At 50.2% G+C, this 22,400-nt stretch overlaps 1 protein-coding gene across 10 annotated transcripts in view; it reads left to right on the top strand.

The window, feature by feature from the left end:
- The window catches only part of DNM1 (dynamin 1), a 1,028,058-nt gene that overhangs the window by 627,635 nt on the left and 378,023 nt on the right, over positions 1 to 22,400 (top strand). For 6 of the 10 annotated variants that reach the window (XM_069609159.1, XM_069609155.1, XM_069609154.1 and 3 more), the window contains exons 12-14: positions 7,966 to 8,036; positions 14,836 to 14,890; positions 17,318 to 17,329. In XM_069609159.1, coding sequence (XP_069465260.1) covers positions 7,966 to 8,036; positions 14,836 to 14,890; positions 17,318 to 17,329 — 138 coding nt within the window. The remainder of the gene's footprint in view (positions 1 to 7,965; positions 8,037 to 14,835; positions 14,891 to 17,317; positions 17,330 to 22,400) is intronic. The other 4 variants (XM_069609157.1, XM_069609156.1, XM_069609153.1 and 1 more) reach the window with 1 other exon arrangement.

The raw sequence follows: 22,400 nt of genomic DNA, 5'->3' as shown, positions 1-22,400 counted from the left end.
GAAGGATCTCCTTGTGATGCTGTAACTGCATTGCAGCCTTTGCCAGTGGTTGGCATACCATTTGAGAGGGTTGGTATCGACATTGTCGGTCCCCTTGACCCTCCCACTTCAGGTCGACATCGGTTCATCTTGGTCTTGGTAGATCATGCCACCAGGGACCCTGAGGCTATACTCCTTCGGACTGTTACTGCCAAGGTGGTTGGCAGGGCTCTCCTGGGCATTTGCACCCGGATTGGATTCCCTAAGGAGGTTGTTTCTGACAGAGGATCCAATTTCATGTCGAGTTACATGAAAACCATGTGGAAAGAGTGCGGGGCAACCTACAAGTTCTCCACCTCTTACAATCCCCACACCAATGGTCTGGTTGAGAGATTTAACAAAACTCTCAAGGGCATGCTAGGTGCTTTGGAAGAGCCCCTAAGGAGGAAATGGGATCTCGCCCTGCCATGCCTGCTGTTCGCTTACAGAAAGGTACCTCAAGAGGGTGTTGGTTTGAGCCCCTTTGAGTTACTCTTTGAACATCCTGTGAGGGGGCCCCTTGCCTTGATCAGAGAAGGTTTGGAAGCCACCCCTCCAGGTCCTGCCAAGCAAGTGGGGGACTATGGGTTAGGCCTCAGGAGGAGGATGACGCAGATGATGGGCCAGGCGATAGCGAACATTAAGGCAAGGCAGTACTTGAACAAATACTGGCATTGCCTTAAAGCATCACAAGTGGATTGGACTCCAGGACAGGAGATCCTTGTGATGGAGCCTACCAAGCCTCAAGCATTGGTAGATAAGTGGACTGGACCCTTCAGGATAATCTCCAAGGTGGGCAAAGTCAATTATCTGGTTGACATGGGAGTCCCTGGGGTAGCCCCTCAGGTATCCTACATCAACAGGCTCAAGCCTTTCCATAGGCGAGCAGAAGTCTCATGTCTCTTGCTAGCTTCAGAGCAAGAGGAGGATGAGAGTCAGCCCCTTCCTGATTAGCTGTATAGCAACCCTCGGGATGGCTCAGTGGAGGGAGTGCATCTCTCTCCAGATCTGACTCCAGAGCAGCAGAGGGCCTGCAGGGCTTTGCTCTAGCAGCATGCACCTCTGTTCTCGCTGATACCAGGCCTCACCCCGTGGTTCAGGCACGAAATTGACACTGGTGACAGCGTACCTGTCAAAAGCAGATGCTACAGGATGTCAGACACTGTTAAGAACCACATCTAGGCTGAGGTCGCCAAGATGTTGGATCTGGGTGTTATTGAACCCGCAACCAGTCCCTGGTCCAGTCCATTGATCTTTGTCCCAAGGCAAGTTCCCGGGCAAGTACCAAGGATTGGAGGTTCTGTGTGGACTACAGAGGGCTCAATGCCGTCACCAAAACTGACGCACACCCATTGCCCAGGACGGATGAGCTTGTGGACACCATAGGTGCTGCCAAATTTGTGAGCACCTTTGACCTTACCTTAGGCTATTGGCAAATAGCTCTGATGGACCATGCCAAGGAAAAGACTGCATTCTCAACACCTGAGGGGCTCTGCCAGTAAAGAGTCATGCCTTTTAGGTTGAAAAATGCACCTGCCACCTTTCAGAGATTAGTCAATCATGCGCTCAGTGAGCTGGAGGCCTTTTGTGTGGCCTACCTAGACGACATTGCTGTCTACAGTTCCACCCGGGAAGAGCATTTGACTCACCTGGATAAGGTGGTGCAGGCCTTGAAAAGGGCTAACCTCACTATCAAGACAACGACGTGCCAGATAGCGCAGGGGAAAGTCACCTATCTTGTTCATGAGGTAGGAGGGGGTTAAATCCAACCTCCCCACAGTAAGGTACAGGATGTACATGACTGGGAGACTCCCACTACTCAAACCCAGATGAGAGCCTTTTTGGGCCTCACCAGCTATTATTGCAACTTCATGGCGGACTATGGAACCATAGCTGCCCCTCTGACAGCTCTGACTTTGCCCAAACAACCAAGGAAGGTTAATTGGACAGAGGACTGTCAGAGGGCCTTTGTTGGCTTGAAGGAGAGTCTGTGTAGGGCACCTGTGTTGTGTGCGCCTGATTACAGCAAGCCCTTTATCGTTCAAATGGATGCCTGTGACACCGGAATTAGAGCTGTCTTGTCCCAGTTAGATGGGATCATATTCATCAGTAGACAACTCAGGGGTAGAGAACTTAGATGGGCTACTGTTGAAAAGGAATTTTTCAGTATAGTTTGGAGCCTTAGGCGTTTTAGGCCCTACCTTATGGGGTCTACCTTCAAGGTCCAAACAGGCCATAAGCACTTAAAGTGGCTTATGCATATGAAAGGTGACAACCCGAAACTGCTCAGGGTGTCCATTAGTCTGCAAGGGCTAGACTTCACCATTGATCATAGACCAGGGAAGAGTCATGGTAATGCAGATGGCCTTTCCAGAAGGTATGTTGATCATCTGGATGAGGGTGTCAATCTTGTGGGAGATTCGACACCCTAACCTCAGTCTGGGGGGAGGGGAGTGACTGTGATGCTAGAAATGCATTGGAGGGACAAGACCACTATATCCCTGTCCTTTATTGCTTTATCATGAATGTTCTGTCTTGTTGTCTGCGCAGGAGTTCATGTGGGACTCCCGACGGTGCAGCTCTTCCTCTTTTTGGTTTGGTCAACAGACCCTTGGGATACCCTTATGGCACCCATGGGTGGGAGTACGACCCTATGCTCCTAGTGTATGTTTTTGGGAACCTGTGTGTGGCCCACAGAGCAGGGTATGTGCTGGTGGCAGCTCCATTCTGAATTTAACAGGTGCTCTGAGTATCCTCCATATTGGGATACCCAGGCCCTGCCATTGGATTGGAATTAGTTGATACCTGATAGGAAACAAGATGGCCCCTGTGGCCTCGTGCTTTCTATCGCATGTTACCTTATTTTTCCCGAAGTCCCGGGAAGCCCTGACTCTGTCCCTTTCCCCTGAATGGCTGTTGGGTGGAAGTTCCATATATGGTATTGTGGGGAAGTCCAGGCCAGACTGGCTGGAGCCTTCCCAATGACTGTATGTTGTGGGTACGCCCATTGGGTGGGACCTGGGTGAATGGAGTGTGTGACGAATACGCATTTCATGTTATGGGTGTCTAGTATCTGGTGTTTGACACAATAACTGAGATAGCCCTGCCCGAAACTGGGATGAATGCAGTGTGGAGTGCTGAATGGCTGGGTGCTTGTCCGAATTCACATTCTGTGTTTTGAGTGTCTGGATGGAGAAGAATGGCCTGAATGCACTGTGAGCCTGATTGGCTGCCTGACTGCATGAATGCCCTTCTGAATGATTGTTTGCCCGAGTGTGACCCAGCAGAGTGAATGGGAGATCAACAGTATATCTGGGGGCCTCTCACTGATGGAAATCATTCATAAGCTGAAGTTGATACTTGATGCTTAACCTTGAAGCCCGCTGGAATAAGAAGAATTGCTGCTGCTGTCCTTCGCCAATCTGAAAGCTACGTGACTGTCAAGGAACTAATCCAAGAGAGGACCTGGCTAGGAGACCTCTTCCAGAGCTACGAGGGACCATCGTGCACCAGCTGATCTTTGCCAAAGCTCCCTGGACGTCAGACCCTCGAAAGGCTGGCGACCGGAGACGGGGACCACTGCGGAATAACGAAGTGAAGCGCCCGGACATTGAAGTCCATCACCGTTAGCGACCACTGTCGCCGACCGGAGCCGCAGTGCTCCTTTGCCTAAGAACATTGAAACAAGGACTCCCTTGCTCACCATCGTCGACTGCTTTCATCCTACCGGAGAAAGTCAAGGCCACCAACGACCGAGCAGAATCCGCCAGTGGGTTTCCCGCCACCTGAAGACCGCAGAGACGACGACGACTCAACGCCCTTGCTGGGCCAAAGTTCTTCATTAACTCTTTGCGTCAACGAACACTCGTCATCAAGGTGCACCGCACACCTCAGCTTGCAGGACGTTTTCGACTGATAGTCAACGAGCACCGCAAGAACCGAAGCTGCTGCCGCAACGACAGTGTTCACCCTTTTCTTCACCGACTCTCGACGACCTGTGGCTCCTGCCTTAAAGGGAGGGCACTCAAGAAGGGCCCGTCGACGACTCATCAAAGAACTCTACGAAACCAGGTACTTTGGGGTTGTGGAACCTTTTTAGAAGGACTTGACACTATATTGAGCATAATTGGACTGGACTTGCAAATACGCTTTATTTATAGGTTGCCCAGGTGGGGGGATCCTCACACCGAACTGTCTCTAGGTAGATGGGAGACTGTTCTGCCATTGCTTGACTTAACTTGCTTTCTTTCTGTGTCTATCGTTGATTCATCTTATAATATGATTCGTATGCCATTTTGAACTGTTAGCATTTCAAAGGAATCGATAGTTAAGATTAGTACCACATAGACCTGTAGATATTTGCCATTATAGTATTACCAGAGTACAAAGTGTGTTATTGTGATTATGTACATAACGTGAGCCTTATTTATATAAAGACTGTGTTTTCACTAACATAGTGTGTGGATATTCCTTTGTGGGTGATTGGGGACTACACTGTACTTAAGAACCAGCCCGCATCACCTCCTGAGAGCTAAGCCTTGATTGCTCGTCCATTGCTACCAACAATAGAGAATCTTGGCTGGGGTGCTCTGTGCTTCGACTCTGCCATATAGAGAGCAGAAGTACAGATAACCCCCCTCCGGTGCTTTACACTCCTCTTGTATCAAACAGAAAGCTAGCGTTTCTCAAGCAAAAATGTATGGAGAAGGGGGAACGCGCAGATAAAATACTAGCCTGGAAATGGCAGGCTCAGAGAAATGCCAAGAGAATAGGGTCAATCTGTCAAACAGGCTCAGTGGTTCTTCCCAAAGAGGGTAGGAATCCAACGCAATGTCAATCATACAGACCCATCTCCCTGTTAAACATAGATGCAAAAATATTTTAAAACATGTTAAGTATTAGACTGGAATCACTCATGCCTTCGTTAGTCCATGGAGACCATTGTGGTTTTATTATGGGACGGCAGGGCACAGATAATATTCGTAAAACAATTGTTTTAATGCACCTGGCTCAAGAGCAGAATCTGGATGGTTTCCTCGCCTCCATCGTCTCTGAAAAAGCTTTCGATAGGGTGGAGTGGGAGTATTTGTGGAAGGTTCTCGAGAAAATGGGATTGGGCCCCAGCTTTCGTAAATGGATCACAGCTCTATACACGGACCTGACGGCAAGGGTTCTAGTTAATGGTATAATATCACAATCCCTTTTCTTAACCAGGGGAACTAGGCAGGGCTGTCCCTTCTCCCCACTTCTATACGCTCTCACCATGTAACCCCTGGCAATAGCAATTAGGAACAATCTGGACATAAGAGGGATAGGTGTGGCGGAGTTGAGCTTAAACTGTCACTGTTCGTATGACAACATCCTATGTTATAAATCTGAAGTGCAACATTCCATCCCCAGTCTACTAGACCAAATTAACACGTTTGGGACATTCTCGGGCCTAAACATTAACAACACAAAGTCTAGTGTCATGCCACTACTGCCTACGCACACTCACGTGATAGCCCAGGGAACCTTAAGAGGGATGAGGCTGGAAAACAAAGAAACAAGCCACTTAGGGATATGTCTCCCCTGCAAACTGACCCGTCTGATTGAATTCAACTTCACTCCAGCCCTGACCAGACTAGGTGCAGACCTTTCACGCTGGGCCCCCTTGATTCTTTTGTGGTATGGCAGGATGACCTCAAATAAAATGACGGTCCTCCCGCGCCTATATTTATTCACAGCGATACCCACCTCCCTCCCAGACCCCTTTTTCGAGAAACTTAACTCTATGATCTCCCGATTCATATGGCAAGGGAAGAGACCCAGAGTCAAAAGAACCACCCTCACTCTTCCCAGAGACTTCAGAGGTTTTGCCTTACCGGACTTCTACTTGTACTACAAAGCAGCCCAATTGCACATCTTCCTAGAACACACACGTGATGACATGGGCACATTCTGGTCCTATCTGGAGGATATGTATGCCCCCCATGGGAAAGTTAGAGTCCTGCTGTGGGCCACGACCAAGTTAGTGCCATTGAGTCTCAGGGAGCACCCAGTGCTGAGGGTAATATGGACATTGTGGAAGAATAACGGACGAAATGCGGTCCTTTCCTCCTGGCCATCCCCTCTGAGCTCAATATGGGGCCCCCCAATAGAGCTAGGTAAAAGGGGATTTAAAAATGAACAAATGTGGTGGGATGGAGGTCTGGAGAGGGCGGGACAACTCTTAAGGGACGATTCATGAACCTCGAGATGATGAGGGAGGTGCTGGGGGAAGAGAGGGTGACCGTGTTTGATTATTTGAGGCTGAAGGGCATCTGTACAGACCCCAGGGCCCCACTGAAACTCGCCCGCCCATTAACAGCCTTTGAACGAGCTATCAATGAGGCTACCACCAGGAAGGGGATTGTGTCCAAACTGTATAGAGTGTTGGTGACAGCAAACCTGGAAGGGAGACAACATGTCATGCATTCTTGGGAGGTGGAGACCAGAGGAGAAATAGCCAAATAGACATGGGACCAGGTATATCAAATCATGTTACATTGGAATCTGTTCACAGCGACAATGGAGCATAACTTGAAAATGTTACATGGCTGTCACCTAGCCCCCCAGAAAATGTCCAAAATGTTCGCTGGGGTTCCCCCCTTCGTCCCAGGGAATGTGGGATGCTTGGCTCATAATATCACATGTGGTAGACATGTCCCAAAGTCCAGGTGTACTGTGCTGAAGTCCTTAATTAGATGAAGGAGGTGGTGGGCATAGCCTTCACCCTTGATCCACTACAAATGCTACTGGGGGTGCCGGTGAGGGGCAGGGATGAAAGTAGGTTATGCAAAACGATGCTGAGAGCGGCCCAGGTAGCAATAGCGCAAAGGTGGAAGAGCTCTGTCATCCCCTCAAAGGCGGACTGGTCCCTCAAACTTTGGGACATTTTCGTTTTGGAAAAACTCACTGCAATGGTCAACGATAAATTGGAATCCTTTCACACAGACTGGGGAAGGCTCATACTGAAATGGGGTGATAGCAGGCCATAAAGCGTCAGCACAACTATCTGTAAGGGCCGACTGACCAGTCGAATGGAGAACTCTGGGGACATATCCAGGGTTTAACGGGGGGAGTTTCCTCTTGAGATGCAAAGGGGAACTTAGAGTCTAAATGACTTCACAATTAAGGCACCCTGAATTCCTGCTTTAACGCCGTCACAAATGTAAACATGAAGAAGCATATGTTGTGCAAGTTGGTTTGCAAGGGAGTGGGTGGGGAGAGGGAGGGCGGATGTAATGGGAGCAAAATGCTACTGACAATATGTTTATCAATGTAACTGTCTCTTATGTTATACGTTCAATAAATACAAAGATTTAAAAAGAAATGTAGCATGTCATTGACTAGCATAACCGCAATTCCATGTTTTATGGGTCCACAACCAATGTTTAATAACTGTAGGGATAAGCAAACGGGTATAGTAGGACACTGCGTCGTTCAGTATGTGCAGTGCTACCGGCCCCTGTGAACCTGCATATAGTTGAGGCTGCTTCTGTTCGCAGACTGGTGAATTTGAGAAGTTTGAGATTTTGTAGTCTTATGTCCATCTAAGCCAGGGGTCTTTCTATGGGTTTCAATGATGAGCTCTCCCCTTCTTTTATGCAGCTCTGCTGCATCCTTGTTGGTTGTTTTCCAAAAAAGCAACTTAATATGTGTTATGAAAGCCCCAACTGCTGTACTTAATTCACAATTCCTTTAGAAGTCACTGTGTTGCAGTTTGGGGAGGCGTGGCATTTTAGCGCTGTTACTTGTAATAAAGTCCTATTCGGATTTCAAAAGGAAAAGCTGAGACCTACACTTTTGGGGGGGTTTTCTTGTGATATACTTCCAGAGTTGACACTGAATAGTCTGTGAATCTTTCAATGTCTGCTGCTGTGCTTGTGTCTCGCTCCCGCTCTAACTCTGCATTTCTGCCCACAGGTCATGCTGCTGATAGACATCGAGCTCTCCTACATGAACACAAACCATGAGGACTTCATTGGCTTTGCCAAGTAAGCAGTAATACCATTGAATTACAGGTTCTGGACACTATTTGCCAGTACTGCCTTCCATACGGTCAGGGGCATCACTTTGATGTTGCGTACTGTGCATTGTTTCTGCCCTGCACTGGCCTCTTGCAAGAGAAGCTACAACTCCTGGTAGAAGTGGCATGACCATGCCCCGAAAGCACCATGCACTGACCGCCTTGACTTCCACCGGTCAGGGCCAGAATGCATGTCTCTACACAGCATCCATCCCATTCAAGCTTAGATGTGGCAGACAGCACTGACTCTGCTTTCCCCCGGTCTTCCACCGTTGAGACCCAGAGGGCACTGACTCCGCCCTGTATACTGCCCTTGATCAGATGTGCTCCTTTTCCACTGGTGAGGCCCAGAATGCACAGCCCTCACGTGGTATCCTGCGCTCGATCAGATGTGACCCCTCTTCTACTGGTGAGGCCCAGAATGCACAGCCTCCACCTGGTATCCTGCCCTTGAACAGATGTAGCCCCTTTTTGACTGCTGAGAACCAGAATGCCCAGCCTCCACCTGGTTTCCTGCCCTTGATCAGATGTCGCCCCTTTCCCACTGGTGAGACCCAGAATACACAGCCTCCACCTGGTATCCTGCCCTTGATCAGATGTCGCCCCTTTTCCACTGGTGAGACCCAGAATGCACAGCCTCCACCTGGTATCCTGCCCTCGATCAGATGTAGCCCCTTTCCTCTGGTGAGACCCAGAATGCACAGTCTCCACCTGGTATCCTACCCTTGATCAGATGTAGCCCCTTTTCCACTGGTGAGGCCCAGAATGCACAGCCTCCACCTGGTATCCTGCCCTTAATCAGATGTAGCCCCTTTGCCACTGGTGAGGCCCAGAATGCGCAGCCTCCACCTGGTATCCTGCCCTTGATCAGATGTCACGCCCTTTCCTCTGGTGAGGCCCAGAATGCACAGCATCCACCTGGTATCTTGCCCTTGATCTGATGTAGCCCGTTTTCCACTGGTGAGGCCCAGAATGCACAGCCTCCACCTGGTATCCTGCACTTGATCAGATCTAGCCCATTTTCCATTGGTGAGACCCAGAATGCACAGCCTCCACCTGGTATCCTGCCCTTGATCAGATGTCGCCCCTTTTCCACTGGTGAGGCCCAGAATGCACAGCCTCCACCTGGTATCCTGCCCTTGATCAGATGTAGCCCCTTTATCCCCAGTGAGGCCCAGAATGCACAGCCTCCACCTGGTATCCTGCCCTTCATCAGATGTCGCCCCTTTTCCACTGGTGAGACCCAGAATGCACAGCCTCCACCTGGTATCCTGCCCTTCATCAGATGTCGCCCCTTTTCCACTGGTGAGACCCAGAATGCACAGCCTCCACCTGGTACCCTGCCCTTCATCAGATGTCGCCCCTTTTCCACTGGTGAGGCCCAGAATGCACAGCCTCCACCTGGTATCCTGCCCTTCATCAGATGTCGCCCCTTTTCCACTGGTGAGGCCCAGAATGCACAGCCTCCACCTGGTATCCTGCCCTTGATCAGATGTCGCCCCTTTTCCACTGGTGAGGCCCAGAATGCACAGCCTCCACCTGGTATCCTGCCCTTGATCAGATGTAGCCCCTTTATCCCCAGTGAGGCCCAGAATGCACAGCCTCCACCTGGTATCCTGCCCTTCATCAGATGTCGCCCCTTTTCCACTGGTGAGGCCCAGAATGCACAGCCTCCACCTGGTATCCTGCCCTTCATCAGATGTCGCCCCTTTTCCACTGGTGAGGCCCAGAATGCACGGCCTCCACCTGGTATCCTGCCCTTGATCAGATGTAGCCCCTTTTCCATTGGTGAGACCCAGAATGCACAGCCTCCACCTGGTATCCTGCCCTTGATCAGATGTAGCCCCTTTTCCACTGGTGAGGCCCAGAATGCACAGCCTCCACCTGGTATCCTGCCCTTCATCAGATGTCACCCCCTTTCCTCTGGTGGTTGCCAGAATGCACAGCATCCACCTGGTATCTTGCCCTTGATCAGATGTCACCCCCTTTCCTCTGGTGGGGGCCAGAATGCACAGCCTCCACCTGGTATCCTGCCCTTGATCAGATGTCACCCCCTTTCCTCTGGTGAGGCCCAGAATGCACAGCCTCCACCTGGTATCCTGCCATTGATCAGATGTAGCCCCTTTTCCACTGGTGAGGCCCAGAATGCACAGCCTCCACCTGGTATCCTGCCCTTGATCAGATGTCGCCCCTTTATCCCCAGTGAGGCCCAGAATGCACAGCCTCCACCTGGTATCCTGCCCTTCATCAGATGTCACCCCCTTTCCTCTGGTGGGGGCCAGAATGCACAGCATCCACCTGGTATCTTGCCCTTCATCAGATGTCACCCCCTTTCCTCTGGTGGGGGCCAAAATGCACAGCCTCCACCTGGTATCCTGCACTTGATCAGATCTAGCCCATTTTCCATTGGTGAGACCCAGAATGCACAGCCTCCACCTGGTATCCTGCCCTTGATCAGATGTCGCCCCTTTTCCACTGGTGAGGCCCAGAATGCACAGCCTCCACCTGGTATCCTGCCCTTGATCAGATGTAGCCCCTTTATCCCCAGTGAGGCCCAGAATGCACAGCCTCCACCTGGTATCCTGCCCTTCATCAGATGTCGCCCCTTTTCCACTGGTGAGACCCAGAATGCACAGCCTCCACCTGGTATCCTGCCCTTCATCAGATGTCGCCCCTTTTCCACTGGTGAGACCCAGAATGCACAGCCTCCACCTGGTACCCTGCCCTTCATCAGATGTCGCCCCTTTTCCACTGGTGAGGCCCAGAATGCACAGCCTCCACCTGGTATCCTGCCCTTCATCAGATGTCGCCCCTTTTCCACTGGTGAGGCCCAGAATGCACAGCCTCCACCTGGTATCCTGCCCTTGATCAGATGTCGCCCCTTTTCCACTGGTGAGGCCCAGAATGCACAGCCTCCACCTGGTATCCTGCCCTTGATCAGATGTAGCCCCTTTATCCCCAGTGAGGCCCAGAATGCACAGCCTCCACCTGGTATCCTGCCCTTCATCAGATGTCGCCCCTTTTCCACTGGTGAGGCCCAGAATGCACAGCCTCCACCTGGTATCCTGCCCTTCATCAGATGTCGCCCCTTTTCCACTGGTGAGGCCCAGAATGCACGGCCTCCACCTGGTATCCTGCCCTTGATCAGATGTAGCCCCTTTTCCATTGGTGAGACCCAGAATGCACAGCCTCCACCTGGTATCCTGCGTTTGATCAGATGTAGCCCCTTTTCCACTGGTGAGGCCCAGAATGCACAGCCTCCACCTGGTATCCTGCCCTTCATCAGATGTCACCCCCTTTCCTCTGGTGGTTGCCAGAATGCACAGCATCCACCTGGTATCTTGCCCTTGATCAGATGTCACCCCCTTTCCTCTGGTGGGGGCCAGAATGCACAGCCTCCACCTGGTATCCTGCCCTTGATCAGATGTCACCCCCTTTCCTCTGGTGAGGCCCAGAATGCACAGCCTCCACCTGGTATCCTGCCATTGATCAGATGTAGCCCCTTTTCCACTGGTGAGGCCCAGAATGCACAGCCTCCACCTGGTATCCTGCCCTTGATCAGATGTCGCCCCTTTATCCCCAGTGAGGCCCAGAATGCACAGCCTCCACCTGGTATCCTGCCCTTCATCAGATGTCACCCCCTTTCCTCTGGTGGGGGCCAGAATGCACAGCATCCACCTGGTATCTTGCCCTTCATCAGATGTCACCCCCTTTCCTCTGGTGGGGGCCAAAATGCACAGCCTCCACCTGGTATCCTGCCCTTGATCAGATGTAGCCCATTTTCCACTGGTGAGGCCCAGAATGCACAGCCTCCACCTGGTATCCTGCCCTTGATCAGATCTAGCCCATTTTCCACTGGTGAGGCCCAGAATGCACAGCCTCCACCTGGTATCCTGCCATTGATCAGATGTAGCCCCTTTTCCACTGGTGAGGCCCAGAATGCACAGCCTCCACCTGGTATCCTGCCCTTGATCAGATGTCGCCCCTTTATCCCCAGTGAGGCCCAGAATGCACAGCCTCCACCTGGTATCCTGCCCTTCATCAGATGTCACCCCCTTTCCTCTGGTGGGGGCCAGAATGCACAGCATCCACCTGGTATCTTGCCCTTCATCAGATGTCACCCCCTTTCCTCTGGTGGGGGCCAAAATGCACAGCCTCCACCTGGTATCCTGCCCTTGATCAGATGTAGCCCATTTTCCACTGGTGAGGCCCAGAATGCACAGCCTCCACCTGGTATCCTGCCCTTGATCAGATGTAGCCCCTTTATCCCCAGTGAGGCCCAGAATGCACAGCCTCCACCTGGTATCCTGCCCTTCATCAGATGTCGCCCCTTTTCCACTGGTGAGACCCAGAATGCACAGCCTCCACCTGGTATCCTGCCCTTCATCAGATGTCGCCCCTTTTCCACTGGTGAGACCCAGAATGCACAGCCTCCACCTGGTACCCTGCCCTTCATCAGATGTCGCCCCTTTTCCACTGGTGAGGCCCAGAATGCACAGCCTCCACCTGGTATCCTGCCCTTCATCAGATGTCGCCCCTTTTCCACTGGTGAGGCCCAGAATGCACAGCCTCCACCTGGTATCCTGCCCTTGATCAGATGTCGCCCCTTTTCCACTGGTGAGGCCCAGAATGCACAGCCTCCACCTGGTATCCTGCCCTTGATCAGATGTAGCCCCTTTATCCCCAGTGAGGCCCAGAATGCACAGCCTCCACCTGGTATCCTGCCCTTCATCAGATGTCGCCCCTTTTCCACTGGTGAGGCCCAGAATGCACAGCCTCCACCTGGTATCCTGCCCTTCATCAGATGTCGCCCCTTTTCCACTGGTGAGGCCCAGAATGCACGGCCTCCACCTGGTATCCTGCCCTTGATCAGATGTAGCCCCTTTTCCATTGGTGAGACCCAGAATGCACAGCCTCCACCTGGTATCCTGCCCTTGATCAGATGTAGCCCCTTTTCCACTGGTGAGGCCCAGAATGCACAGCCTCCACCTGGTATCCTGCCCTTCATCAGATGTCACCCCCTTTCCTCTGGTGGTTGCCAGAATGCACAGCATCCACCTGGTATCTTGCCCTTGATCAGATGTCACCCCCTTTCCTCTGGTGGGGGCCAGAATGCACAGCCTCCACCTGGTATCCTGCCCTTGATCAGATGTCACCCCCTTTCCTCTGGTGAGGCCCAGAATGCACAGCCTCCACCTGGTATCCTGCCATTGATCAGATGTAGCCCCTTTTCCACTGGTGAGGCCCAGAATGCACAGCCTCCACCTGGTATCCTGCCCTTGATCAGATGTCGCCCCTTTATCCCCAGTGAGGCCCAGAATGCACAGCCTCCACCTGGTATCCTGCCCTTCATCAGATGTCACCCCCTTTCCTCTGGTGGGGGCCAGAATGCACAGCATCCACCTGGTATCTTGCCCTTCATCAGATGTCACCCCCTTTCCTCTGGTGGGGGCCAAAATGCACAGCCTCCACCTGGTATCCTGCCCTTGATCAGATGTAGCCCATTTTCCACTGGTGAGGCCCAGAATGCACAGCCTCCACCTGGTATCCTGCCCTTGATCAGATCTAGCCCATTTTCCACTGGTGAGGCCCAGAATGCACAGCCTCCACCTGGTATCCTGCCATTGATCAGATGTAGCCCCTTTTCCACTGGTGAGGCCCAGAATGCACAGCCTCCACCTGGTATCCTGCCCTTGATCAGATGTCGCCCCTTTATCCCCAGTGAGGCCCAGAATGCACAGCCTCCACCTGGTATCCTGCCCTTCATCAGATGTCACCCCCTTTCCTCTGGTGGGGGCCAGAATGCACAGCATCCACCTGGTATCTTGCCCTTCATCAGATGTCACCCCCTTTCCTCTGGTGGGGGCCAAAATGCACAGCCTCCACCTGGTATCCTGCCCTTGATCAGATGTAGCCCATTTTCCACTGGTGAGGCCCAGAATGCACAGCCTCCACCTGGTATCCTGCCCTTGATCAGATGTAGCCCCTTTCCTCTGGTGAGACCAGAATGCACAGTCTCCACCTGGTATCCTGCCCTTGATCAGATGTCGCCCCTTTTCCACTGGTGAGGCCCAGAATGCACAGCCTCCACCTGGTATCCTGCCCTTGATCAGATGTAGCCCCTTTCCTCTGGTGAGACCCAGAATGCACAGTCTCCACCTGGTATCCTGCCCTTGATCAGATGTAGCCCCTTTCCTCTGGTGAGACCCAGAATGCACAGTCTCCACCTGGTATCCTGCCCTTGATCAGATGTCGCCCCTTTTCCACTGGTGAGGCCCAGAATGCACAGCCTCCACCTGGTATCCTGCCCTTGATCAGAGGGCGCCCCCCTTCCTCTAGTGAGGCCCAGAGGGCACATACCTTGTTCCATATCCTGTCCTTGATCAAACAGATGTGCACCTCCCCCCACCACTGTTGAGGCCCAAAGCACATCGACTGTACATAATACCGAACTCTGATAACACCTGCCGCAATCCCTGTCCCACTAGGGTGAGACTCCATGACCTAGTACCGGCCACTTGCCAAATCAGCCTGTGTTACTTCCCACTAGTGGCACATCAGTTCTATCTGCTCATGAGGAGATGTAGTCAGGGAGCACAACTGCACCGGAGAAGTTACCAAGGCATTGCTTCACTCTCAACATTGTGATTGTGGACTCATGGCATTGTTGTAATCAGGGACTAATAACATTGTACAGTAGCAAACACTGGGTGCATATTTCCTGGAACCTGAGCTGATATTTCACACACTCTTTGCTTCCTATGTAGTGCTCAGCAGAGGAGCAGCCAGACAAGCAGCAAAAAAAAGGCATCCGGGAATCAGGTAGGCTGCCATCCCTCACTGTGTGTCCCACCAACATGGGTCACTCCCTGACATTAATACAATTATACATCACCTTGGTCGCAGCTTATCTGGGTCACACAATTGGGCCAAGGGTGGGACTATGGTGGGCCAGGGGATGAGTGAGAGGGGTTTGGAGGCAGAACCAGGGTTGAAGACAGAGTTATTTTTGCCAAGTCAATTAGGCGTTAGGATATGTGCTGGGGCAAGGTGGTGTGTGCAGGCTTGCTATGCAAGCTCATGGAGGCATGTAAAGGCTGTTCCATTCCCCAGGGTGAGTATGCATGCTAGCTATGCCAGATCAGGGAGATGTTGTGAAGAGCGAGCTTTTGCTGGGTCAAGCGGGGATGAGCCAGCCAGTATGCCAGCTCAGGAAGGTGAGAAAAGCCTATACTGGGTCAAGGAGTGCATAGGCTGTCTGGGTGAGTTCAGGGAGGTGATGTGAAAAGCCTGTGCTGGGCCAAGGAAAGGTGAGCTTGCCAGTTCAGGGAGGTTTGAAGTGCCTGTGCTAGGCCATGAATGTGTGATAAGGCTTGCTGTGGCAGAACAGGGAGGTGTGAACAACCTGTGCTGAGTCAGGGAGCCGTGAGCAAGCTAGCTATGCCATCGCAGTGCTGGGCCAAGGAGGGCTGAGCAGGCTGGCTATACCAGCTCAAGCAAATGTGTAGAGCTTGTGTTGAGTCAGGGAGGGCAGGCCAGTGTGGTACTAGAAACTGCTGAGAAATAATGTTTCGGGGGAGCGGTGCCTTTGCCAGATCAGGCTAGTGTGAAGCTGATTCTGGGTCGGAGAGACACAGCTGGGGCTATGGTAGGCCATGTCGAAGTCTGTAAGGTGCCCATCCTTTCTCACATCCGTGATGATGTATAGGTAGCTGCTGATTTCATGTAAGAATTAAGCCTTGACAGAATGTTGACGCTTGCGTCCTTGTAGTGTACATGTCTGTTTTTTGCTGGCTCAGAACCATTGCCTGGTAGATTGTAGAAAAGCAGATAGAACTAAGAATGTAGCAGGGGAAATGTGTGAGCCTAGGGATGGCGAGAATAGCTGTGTACAACGTTGTGATGTTTCAGATCACTAAGATGTGGCAATGCTTCCTGTCCAGTAAGTAAGAGTGCTGCAAAGGTCCCCTCTGCTGAAGCTTGGTGTGAAAGCACTTACTTCTACAGCATGTCATGAAGTGATGCTGCTGTCACATCTCATTGCAGCTGCTTCTGCCATCCATAGCCTGCCCTCGTACGTGTGACCTCCTTAGCAGCTTCTTCCTCACCATACGAAGCTCTGCTAGCCCTCCTGCGCCTCCTTCACTCCTCTCCATCCACTTCCAGCCATACCTCCAACCTGTGGAGTCACCCAACATCCTCATTCCTAAGCAGAGCCCGCTGCGTGGGAGGAAGTGGTGCAGAGCGCAGTCATGCCAGGAGTAGAATAGCAACCATGCTCCCGTCACACACATTCCCATCCTATCACTTTCTCATACTCCTTGTGGACACCACACCGGTCCCTTGGAGACAGGAGTACAGATCTGTCCGGCTTTCAGGGACCTCAGGTTCATCTCAATGTGGAGGTGCCATGAGGCGCTGAGAGTGCAACTCCTGAGCCTTCACAGTGACTCCTTGTGTGTCAGTGGATGTCACCTGTTGCTCGCAACTGGTTCAAGCCAATCTCCAATCATTATCAAAATGAAGCCTCACCATCCACTGGCCTCTCATGGTCTGGCCTGGTGATGAGTGATGCCAATCCATTTCCCAGTGAACAGTGTTCGTTTCTCACTGAACCCATTGCCACAATCTGCACAATGGGTCATTCTTGCTTGGCTGTCTGAGATCAGAGGCTATGATTTGAATTGGCAAACAAAATGAATTGCAGCTCTCACTACCTCCCACTCCAGGCTTTAGGGTTGATCACACCAGACCAGAAAGTAGGCGCTCTTGGCAGGATAGTGTGGGTGCACTGTTTACAATCCTAATTCGATAGGCTAAATGTGCATATTCAATTTCCAGAATTCCCAAACGAAGCCTAAAGGTTCACATCCAATATACTTTTGCATACCAAGGGGCCTGCTTAACAGAACCTCTGGCAGTTGGTAATTGATGATGGGTGTTACATGGGGTGGACAGGGGGTTAGGAGACACTCCTGTAAGCCCTTGTAAAATGGGTCTGCATTCTCCCATTGGTGGATTTCTGATAGGTCCCATAATCCAAGTCTACAGACCCTAATAGATGGGCACTGGGTGGGGTGAAGTCAGTGGGTGGCGGGCAAAAGGCATCTCTGCAGGATTCTTTCCAGACTCTCCATGACTTGTTCTGCTCCCGCTCTCCTGGTAACATGTGTCCTCTCTTGTGCTCCCCCTCTCTCTCTTTCTCCCGCCTCTATGCTGTGCTGCTGTTGCTATGGTTACCCTGTGCAGGATGAGATCCTGGTGAGTAGAAGCCCGCAGTGGGCTGTGATGATGAGCTTTCATGGTGCATCTGGGAGGACAGAGCTACAGTGTCCTAGCAGTGCCGTTCATGTCTGAAATGGGTTGTGAAGTAGGGTCAGGGTGCACCTCATATACGCTGAGCCGAGCACAATGGACGTTTGAGTCTCCTCTTGTGCTCACAAAGACACTTTTTAGATATTTTCATTCAGTGTTAGGTAGAAAAGGCAGAGCAACTCAAAAACCCATTTTAGACATTCATATACAAGCATTCTGAAATCTTCAAACAAACATCTAAAGACACTCTCATCAAGACCCTGAGACCAGCCACCAATTCCCAGAGGCCACCCACTAACACCCTGAAACTATCCAAAAGCCACTAGAAACCAGCCATTAACACCAAGAAAAAAGCCACAAGCAATTAGAGACAAACCACCCAAATCCATGGATTCTGGCTGAAGTGCTACGTATCTTCTGGCTAGCTTCATTCTCCTCTCTGCCCTCCACTCTGGATTCTCCCGCAAGGGATGATTCTCCTTCTCCATTCTTGGCTGCTCTCTCTGGAAGTCTTAGACATGCTCTCAAATCCATCCATACGTTTACTCTATTCTGCCACAAATTGAAAACTTCGCAACTTTTGACCTCTAAACATCATCCTCCTGCACTCTTTGGTCAGCCCAACGAAGCAGCGTGTTTTTATATTTATAATATATTTCAGAGACACCAACACGAGAAGCCACCTACTGGCAGCTAGAGATAGACATCCAGCCCCAAGTCCCAGCCCCCACAACACTAAAAGGTCAGCAGCTATAATTGGGCCACTAACAGCCATAGACCATCACAGGGCTTTAGGTGGGCTGGGGCTAAGCCCTGGCAGTCTCCCAAAACTTTGATCGAGCTGGGGCGCTGCCGGGGCTACCTCAGCAGCCACCAGCCTACCAGTAACCCGACAGTGAAGAAAGCCACTCTTTTTGTTTTATTGTACCGTGCTGGGGATTCGAACCCGAGCCCTGCCGGTGACAAGCCAGTGTCACGTTGCACTGTGATATTTCAGAGATGCTGGATTTCTTTTGTTTCATTGAATAGACAGGTTGACACATAAAGCCAGTAAAACGCTTTATGTGCCAAACAGTCTATTCAATAAAACAAACGAAAGTGAGCACCTATGAAATATCACAATGCAATGTGACACTGGTTCATGACAGGCAGAGCTGAGGTTTGAATCCCCAGCAAGGGCTAATGAAAAGAAATAAGCTTTCGGACAGCGAGTAAAGCCACTTTTATATTGTCCTGTGCTGGAGACACTTCAGGACACGCCCATCATTTAGGCCACACCCCACCGTTACAGTCCCACGCACCCCTCGATTTGTCACCCCACTTAAACCAATGGACCAAGTACCCAGCAGCAAGCCCCCAATATAGAGTTTAGCCACCACCAGCCAGAGATGATTACTCAAGAGAGCAGTCACCAACACCAAGAGGCCAACTACCAACAGCAAGAAACATGCCACCAGCAGCTAGAGGTACACCGGCAAGCCCCATAGAACCCGAAGCCTGCAGCCAAGACACAACGACTTCCAGACACCCAACATTCTTCAGACCTTTGGGCTCCCCATTGCTTTGTTGCTTCTACAGGAGGCAGCACCTACCGGGCCTTTTTTGGGGTACAGCTGTGCAAACAGATACCATTAACAGGTACATCTCAGAGTGGATTACATTCAGATGTGGACCAACCCACAAAAGAGTATTGCAGTTACATATATATATAAAATAGAGAACATAGCTTCACTTCACAACTTTAAAAAGTGCAGAGGTGCTCAAAGAAATACCATTTCCAGTTACCAGTTGTTCACGCCCTGAGTTCTCTGAAAAGCCGTTCAATGGCCCGTCCTGGGGTCTTGTTGGGTGCACATCCTCACCCATGAGCTATATCTCGAAATGCTAATTTCAATAAGAAAGGGGGGCAACTTAATTCAGTAATATTACATCATTTAAATTCAAAATAACATGTTTGTCTATCTGGCTTCATTTTGCAAGTTTTCTTCAGAAAAGCACATTTGTGAACCAATGGCAGACATTTCCAAATAGAAGGCTTTGAAAAAAGGAAATGAAAACAAGTAAACAGATGAGCATTGTTATATGAAAGGGAAAAGGACACTCCCTCTTAAGGCAGCCAGCGGGTCCTGCTTCCCATAGTGTTGAAGCGTGCATGATGATCAGGAAACACTTCCTGGAATTCTCTGAAGCATTTTATGATGGTCTAACCAGTTTTTCATGCAATTGTGCTGATTTCCCAGCTGTTTCTCATAGATAATCTTATCAGAGCGCTTCCCTGGTGGAGGGACGTTTTACCTATTCTCTTTTGTCTTTAACATGTCCCTCTTTAGACTTCATATTACACTTTTTGACAATTCTGAATCTCTTGCCTTTTGTATTGCCTGTATTCCTGGATACCACACTACACAAGAGTGCCCCGTTTCTCTGCAGCTTAAAGAAAGGGAAGAAAACAGGCTGGGAGTTGCAGTGGGTCAGAAAAAGGACGTGGACACGGTTTTGACATTTTCACTGGTTATTGATCACATGATAAGAATAATGCCTATCTTTCCCTATTGCTATGAGAGTGTTCCCTGCCTATATACATAATCAAGGTGCTCGTTATTCGTCAGAAAGTCTCCAAATAAAAATAGTCTGCTGTCCAAAAACTAGTTCTACCTGACCCTAGCACTATTCTAAGCAACTCAACGAAGTCAGAAGAATGACTCCCTTCATCTGACTGGTTTTTCTCAACAAGTTTCTTCTTCACTCCAAAGTTCTTTTAGTAGGTTATTTTTCAATAGTCTCTAGTCACCTTCTGTACCAGTTCTGGTAACTTCTTCAGTAGGTTCGGGGCCTTTCTCTGCTTTCTCTGTATAATGTTCAATTGATCCCCTTTCCCCTCTGTCTTATCCTTTGATCCAGGCTTCTGTGGTATTGTTCCAGGATCTCCCTGCCAGAGGCCATGATTACTTTCTCTGACATCCAAAAGAGGTAATCCTTGAAATGAAACATCACTATAGGGTCTGAAGGCAGGACACTGCTGTGCCTACAGAACCTGCTGGACCCCTAACACCAATGGTATCATGTTTGCTGGAGCCTTTTGGCTCCCATGCTGGTGCCCCAGAAGTAAGGTAGGATAAAGTTTTTCTGATCCGTATGACATCTTATTCGGAGTCCCACAAGGGGCCAGTCTGTCCCCCATGTTGTTTAACATATACATGCGCACATTGTGCAGTCTACTGGTGAATGCGGGGGTGTCGTTTACAAATTACGCAGACGACACCCAACTCATTCTGGAACTGGGTGGCAGCCACTATGATTCAGACAGTGAAATAATAGCCAGGGTTTATAAGATAATCGACGGTTGGATGCAGACAAACTGGATGTGTCTGAACGACTCTAAAACCAAGCTGATGCTGTTTGGATCAAGTCATCAGCTAGCGAACTTGGGGGCTGAGTATAAATCGTTTAAAATCAAGAATGCCACTATCCAGGTGGTCCAGAAAGTGAAGACCCTGGGAATAATGGTCAACTCACAGGTGGATGCTCATGCCCAGACTAGCTACCTACAAAAAAATACGGCATATTACTTAAGGCTCATGAAAGCCATTAGGCCGTTTCTTAATGAGGGTAATATGGCCACCGTAGCCAGGGCCATTATACTATCAAGGCTTAACTATGGCAATGCCCTGTTATTAGGGCCTCCTCTAAGGATGTTTCTAGTTGTCAGGTGCTTCAGAACAACGCGGTTAGGCTGGTAAAAAATCTGAAGAAAAGAGATCATGTTACTGCAGAGAGAATAGCCTTGCATTGGCTCAGAGTGGAGGAGCGTATTAAATTCAAAGCTCTCTGCCTGGTGCATAAATGCCTGTACGGCTCTGCTCCTGAGTATCTGAAAAAGGGCTTAGTGCTTCATACCCCCAGTAGGAATCTTCGTTCAAAGGGTAAATGTCTGTTGATCGTCTCCAAGTTTAAATTGAAATCTGGGCTGGGCAGTTCCTTTTTGGTGCAGGCCCCCAGATTGTGGAACAGTGTTCCAGAAACACTCAGAACCGTTTCCAACCTTACTGTTTTTAGGAAAGGGTTGAAGACTCATCTTTTCAGATTATGAACTGGGATACGGGGGATTATGACCACCTCATGGCTTAGCGCAGACGTTCCTATTGTATTGTTTTGTTTTTCGTTGTTTGCCTAAGCGCCCTGATGCCCACGGGCTATCGGCGCTATACAAAAAATAAATACATACATACATACATACATAAAGAAAATACGGAGCTCAGCCTCTGATCCTCCTTTTCTCCATAAGGACACGCTACTTGACTGCCTTATCGTATTAGCCATCAAGAAACGACGGTAGTCATCTCAGCATTTGTCCTGCTCACCAGCACCCTCGGAAAAGAAAAGTAGAAGAATGGACTCTGTGGGTACTAAACTGTGATCCACAGTGGCTTCAACTATCCAGGCTGCAAACTCTAGCCATTCTGGAGAGAGACAATAAATCCCTTTGGTGTTCAGTCAAAAGTGTGGTTGAGCTTCTTCGAGCTGGCTAGTAGAAGCGTCTGCTGCACATTCTTGAAGAAGGTTGTACAACATTTAACCCAGCACTTAGTGCTTCTAAGGCTGTGGCTGAACCTTTCAGCAATAATGGCTGCAATAAACATTCCAAGAGGGGGTCAGCAAGGGCACGGTTGTCTCCTTTGAAAGAAATATCCCAATCAAAGGCCCTTGTCCCTCCCTTTTCAGGCTACTCTCTTTCTGGAGCCCACGCTGCCGCAGAATAGATGCACATGAAGACAGTCTGTGGGACTAGATACTAAAATGAAAGTTTACAAACCCTCTTACAAGGCAAAGAAATACATTCCACAGCACATCCGCTCTTCTTTTGAGCAGCATAGCCATTAGCTCTTTCAAAGGCTCCAAAAATCTCCCTATCACCAGGGATACCAACCCAAATGAGGCGGAAAGTAGCTAACCTCTGCAAGGTCAGGAATAGCAACTAGTTCAAATTACAAAAAATAAATTGGATGTTCAATATTGT

Source organism: Ambystoma mexicanum, chromosome 8 (assembly GCF_040938575.1).
Source record: "Ambystoma mexicanum isolate Mex_15411 chromosome 8, UKY_AmexF1_1, whole genome shotgun sequence".
Lineage (NCBI taxonomy): Eukaryota > Metazoa > Chordata > Amphibia > Caudata > Ambystomatidae > Ambystoma > Ambystoma mexicanum.
The sequence above is the reverse complement of the archived record's forward strand: the minus strand, read 5'-3'. Positions and strand labels throughout refer to the sequence as shown.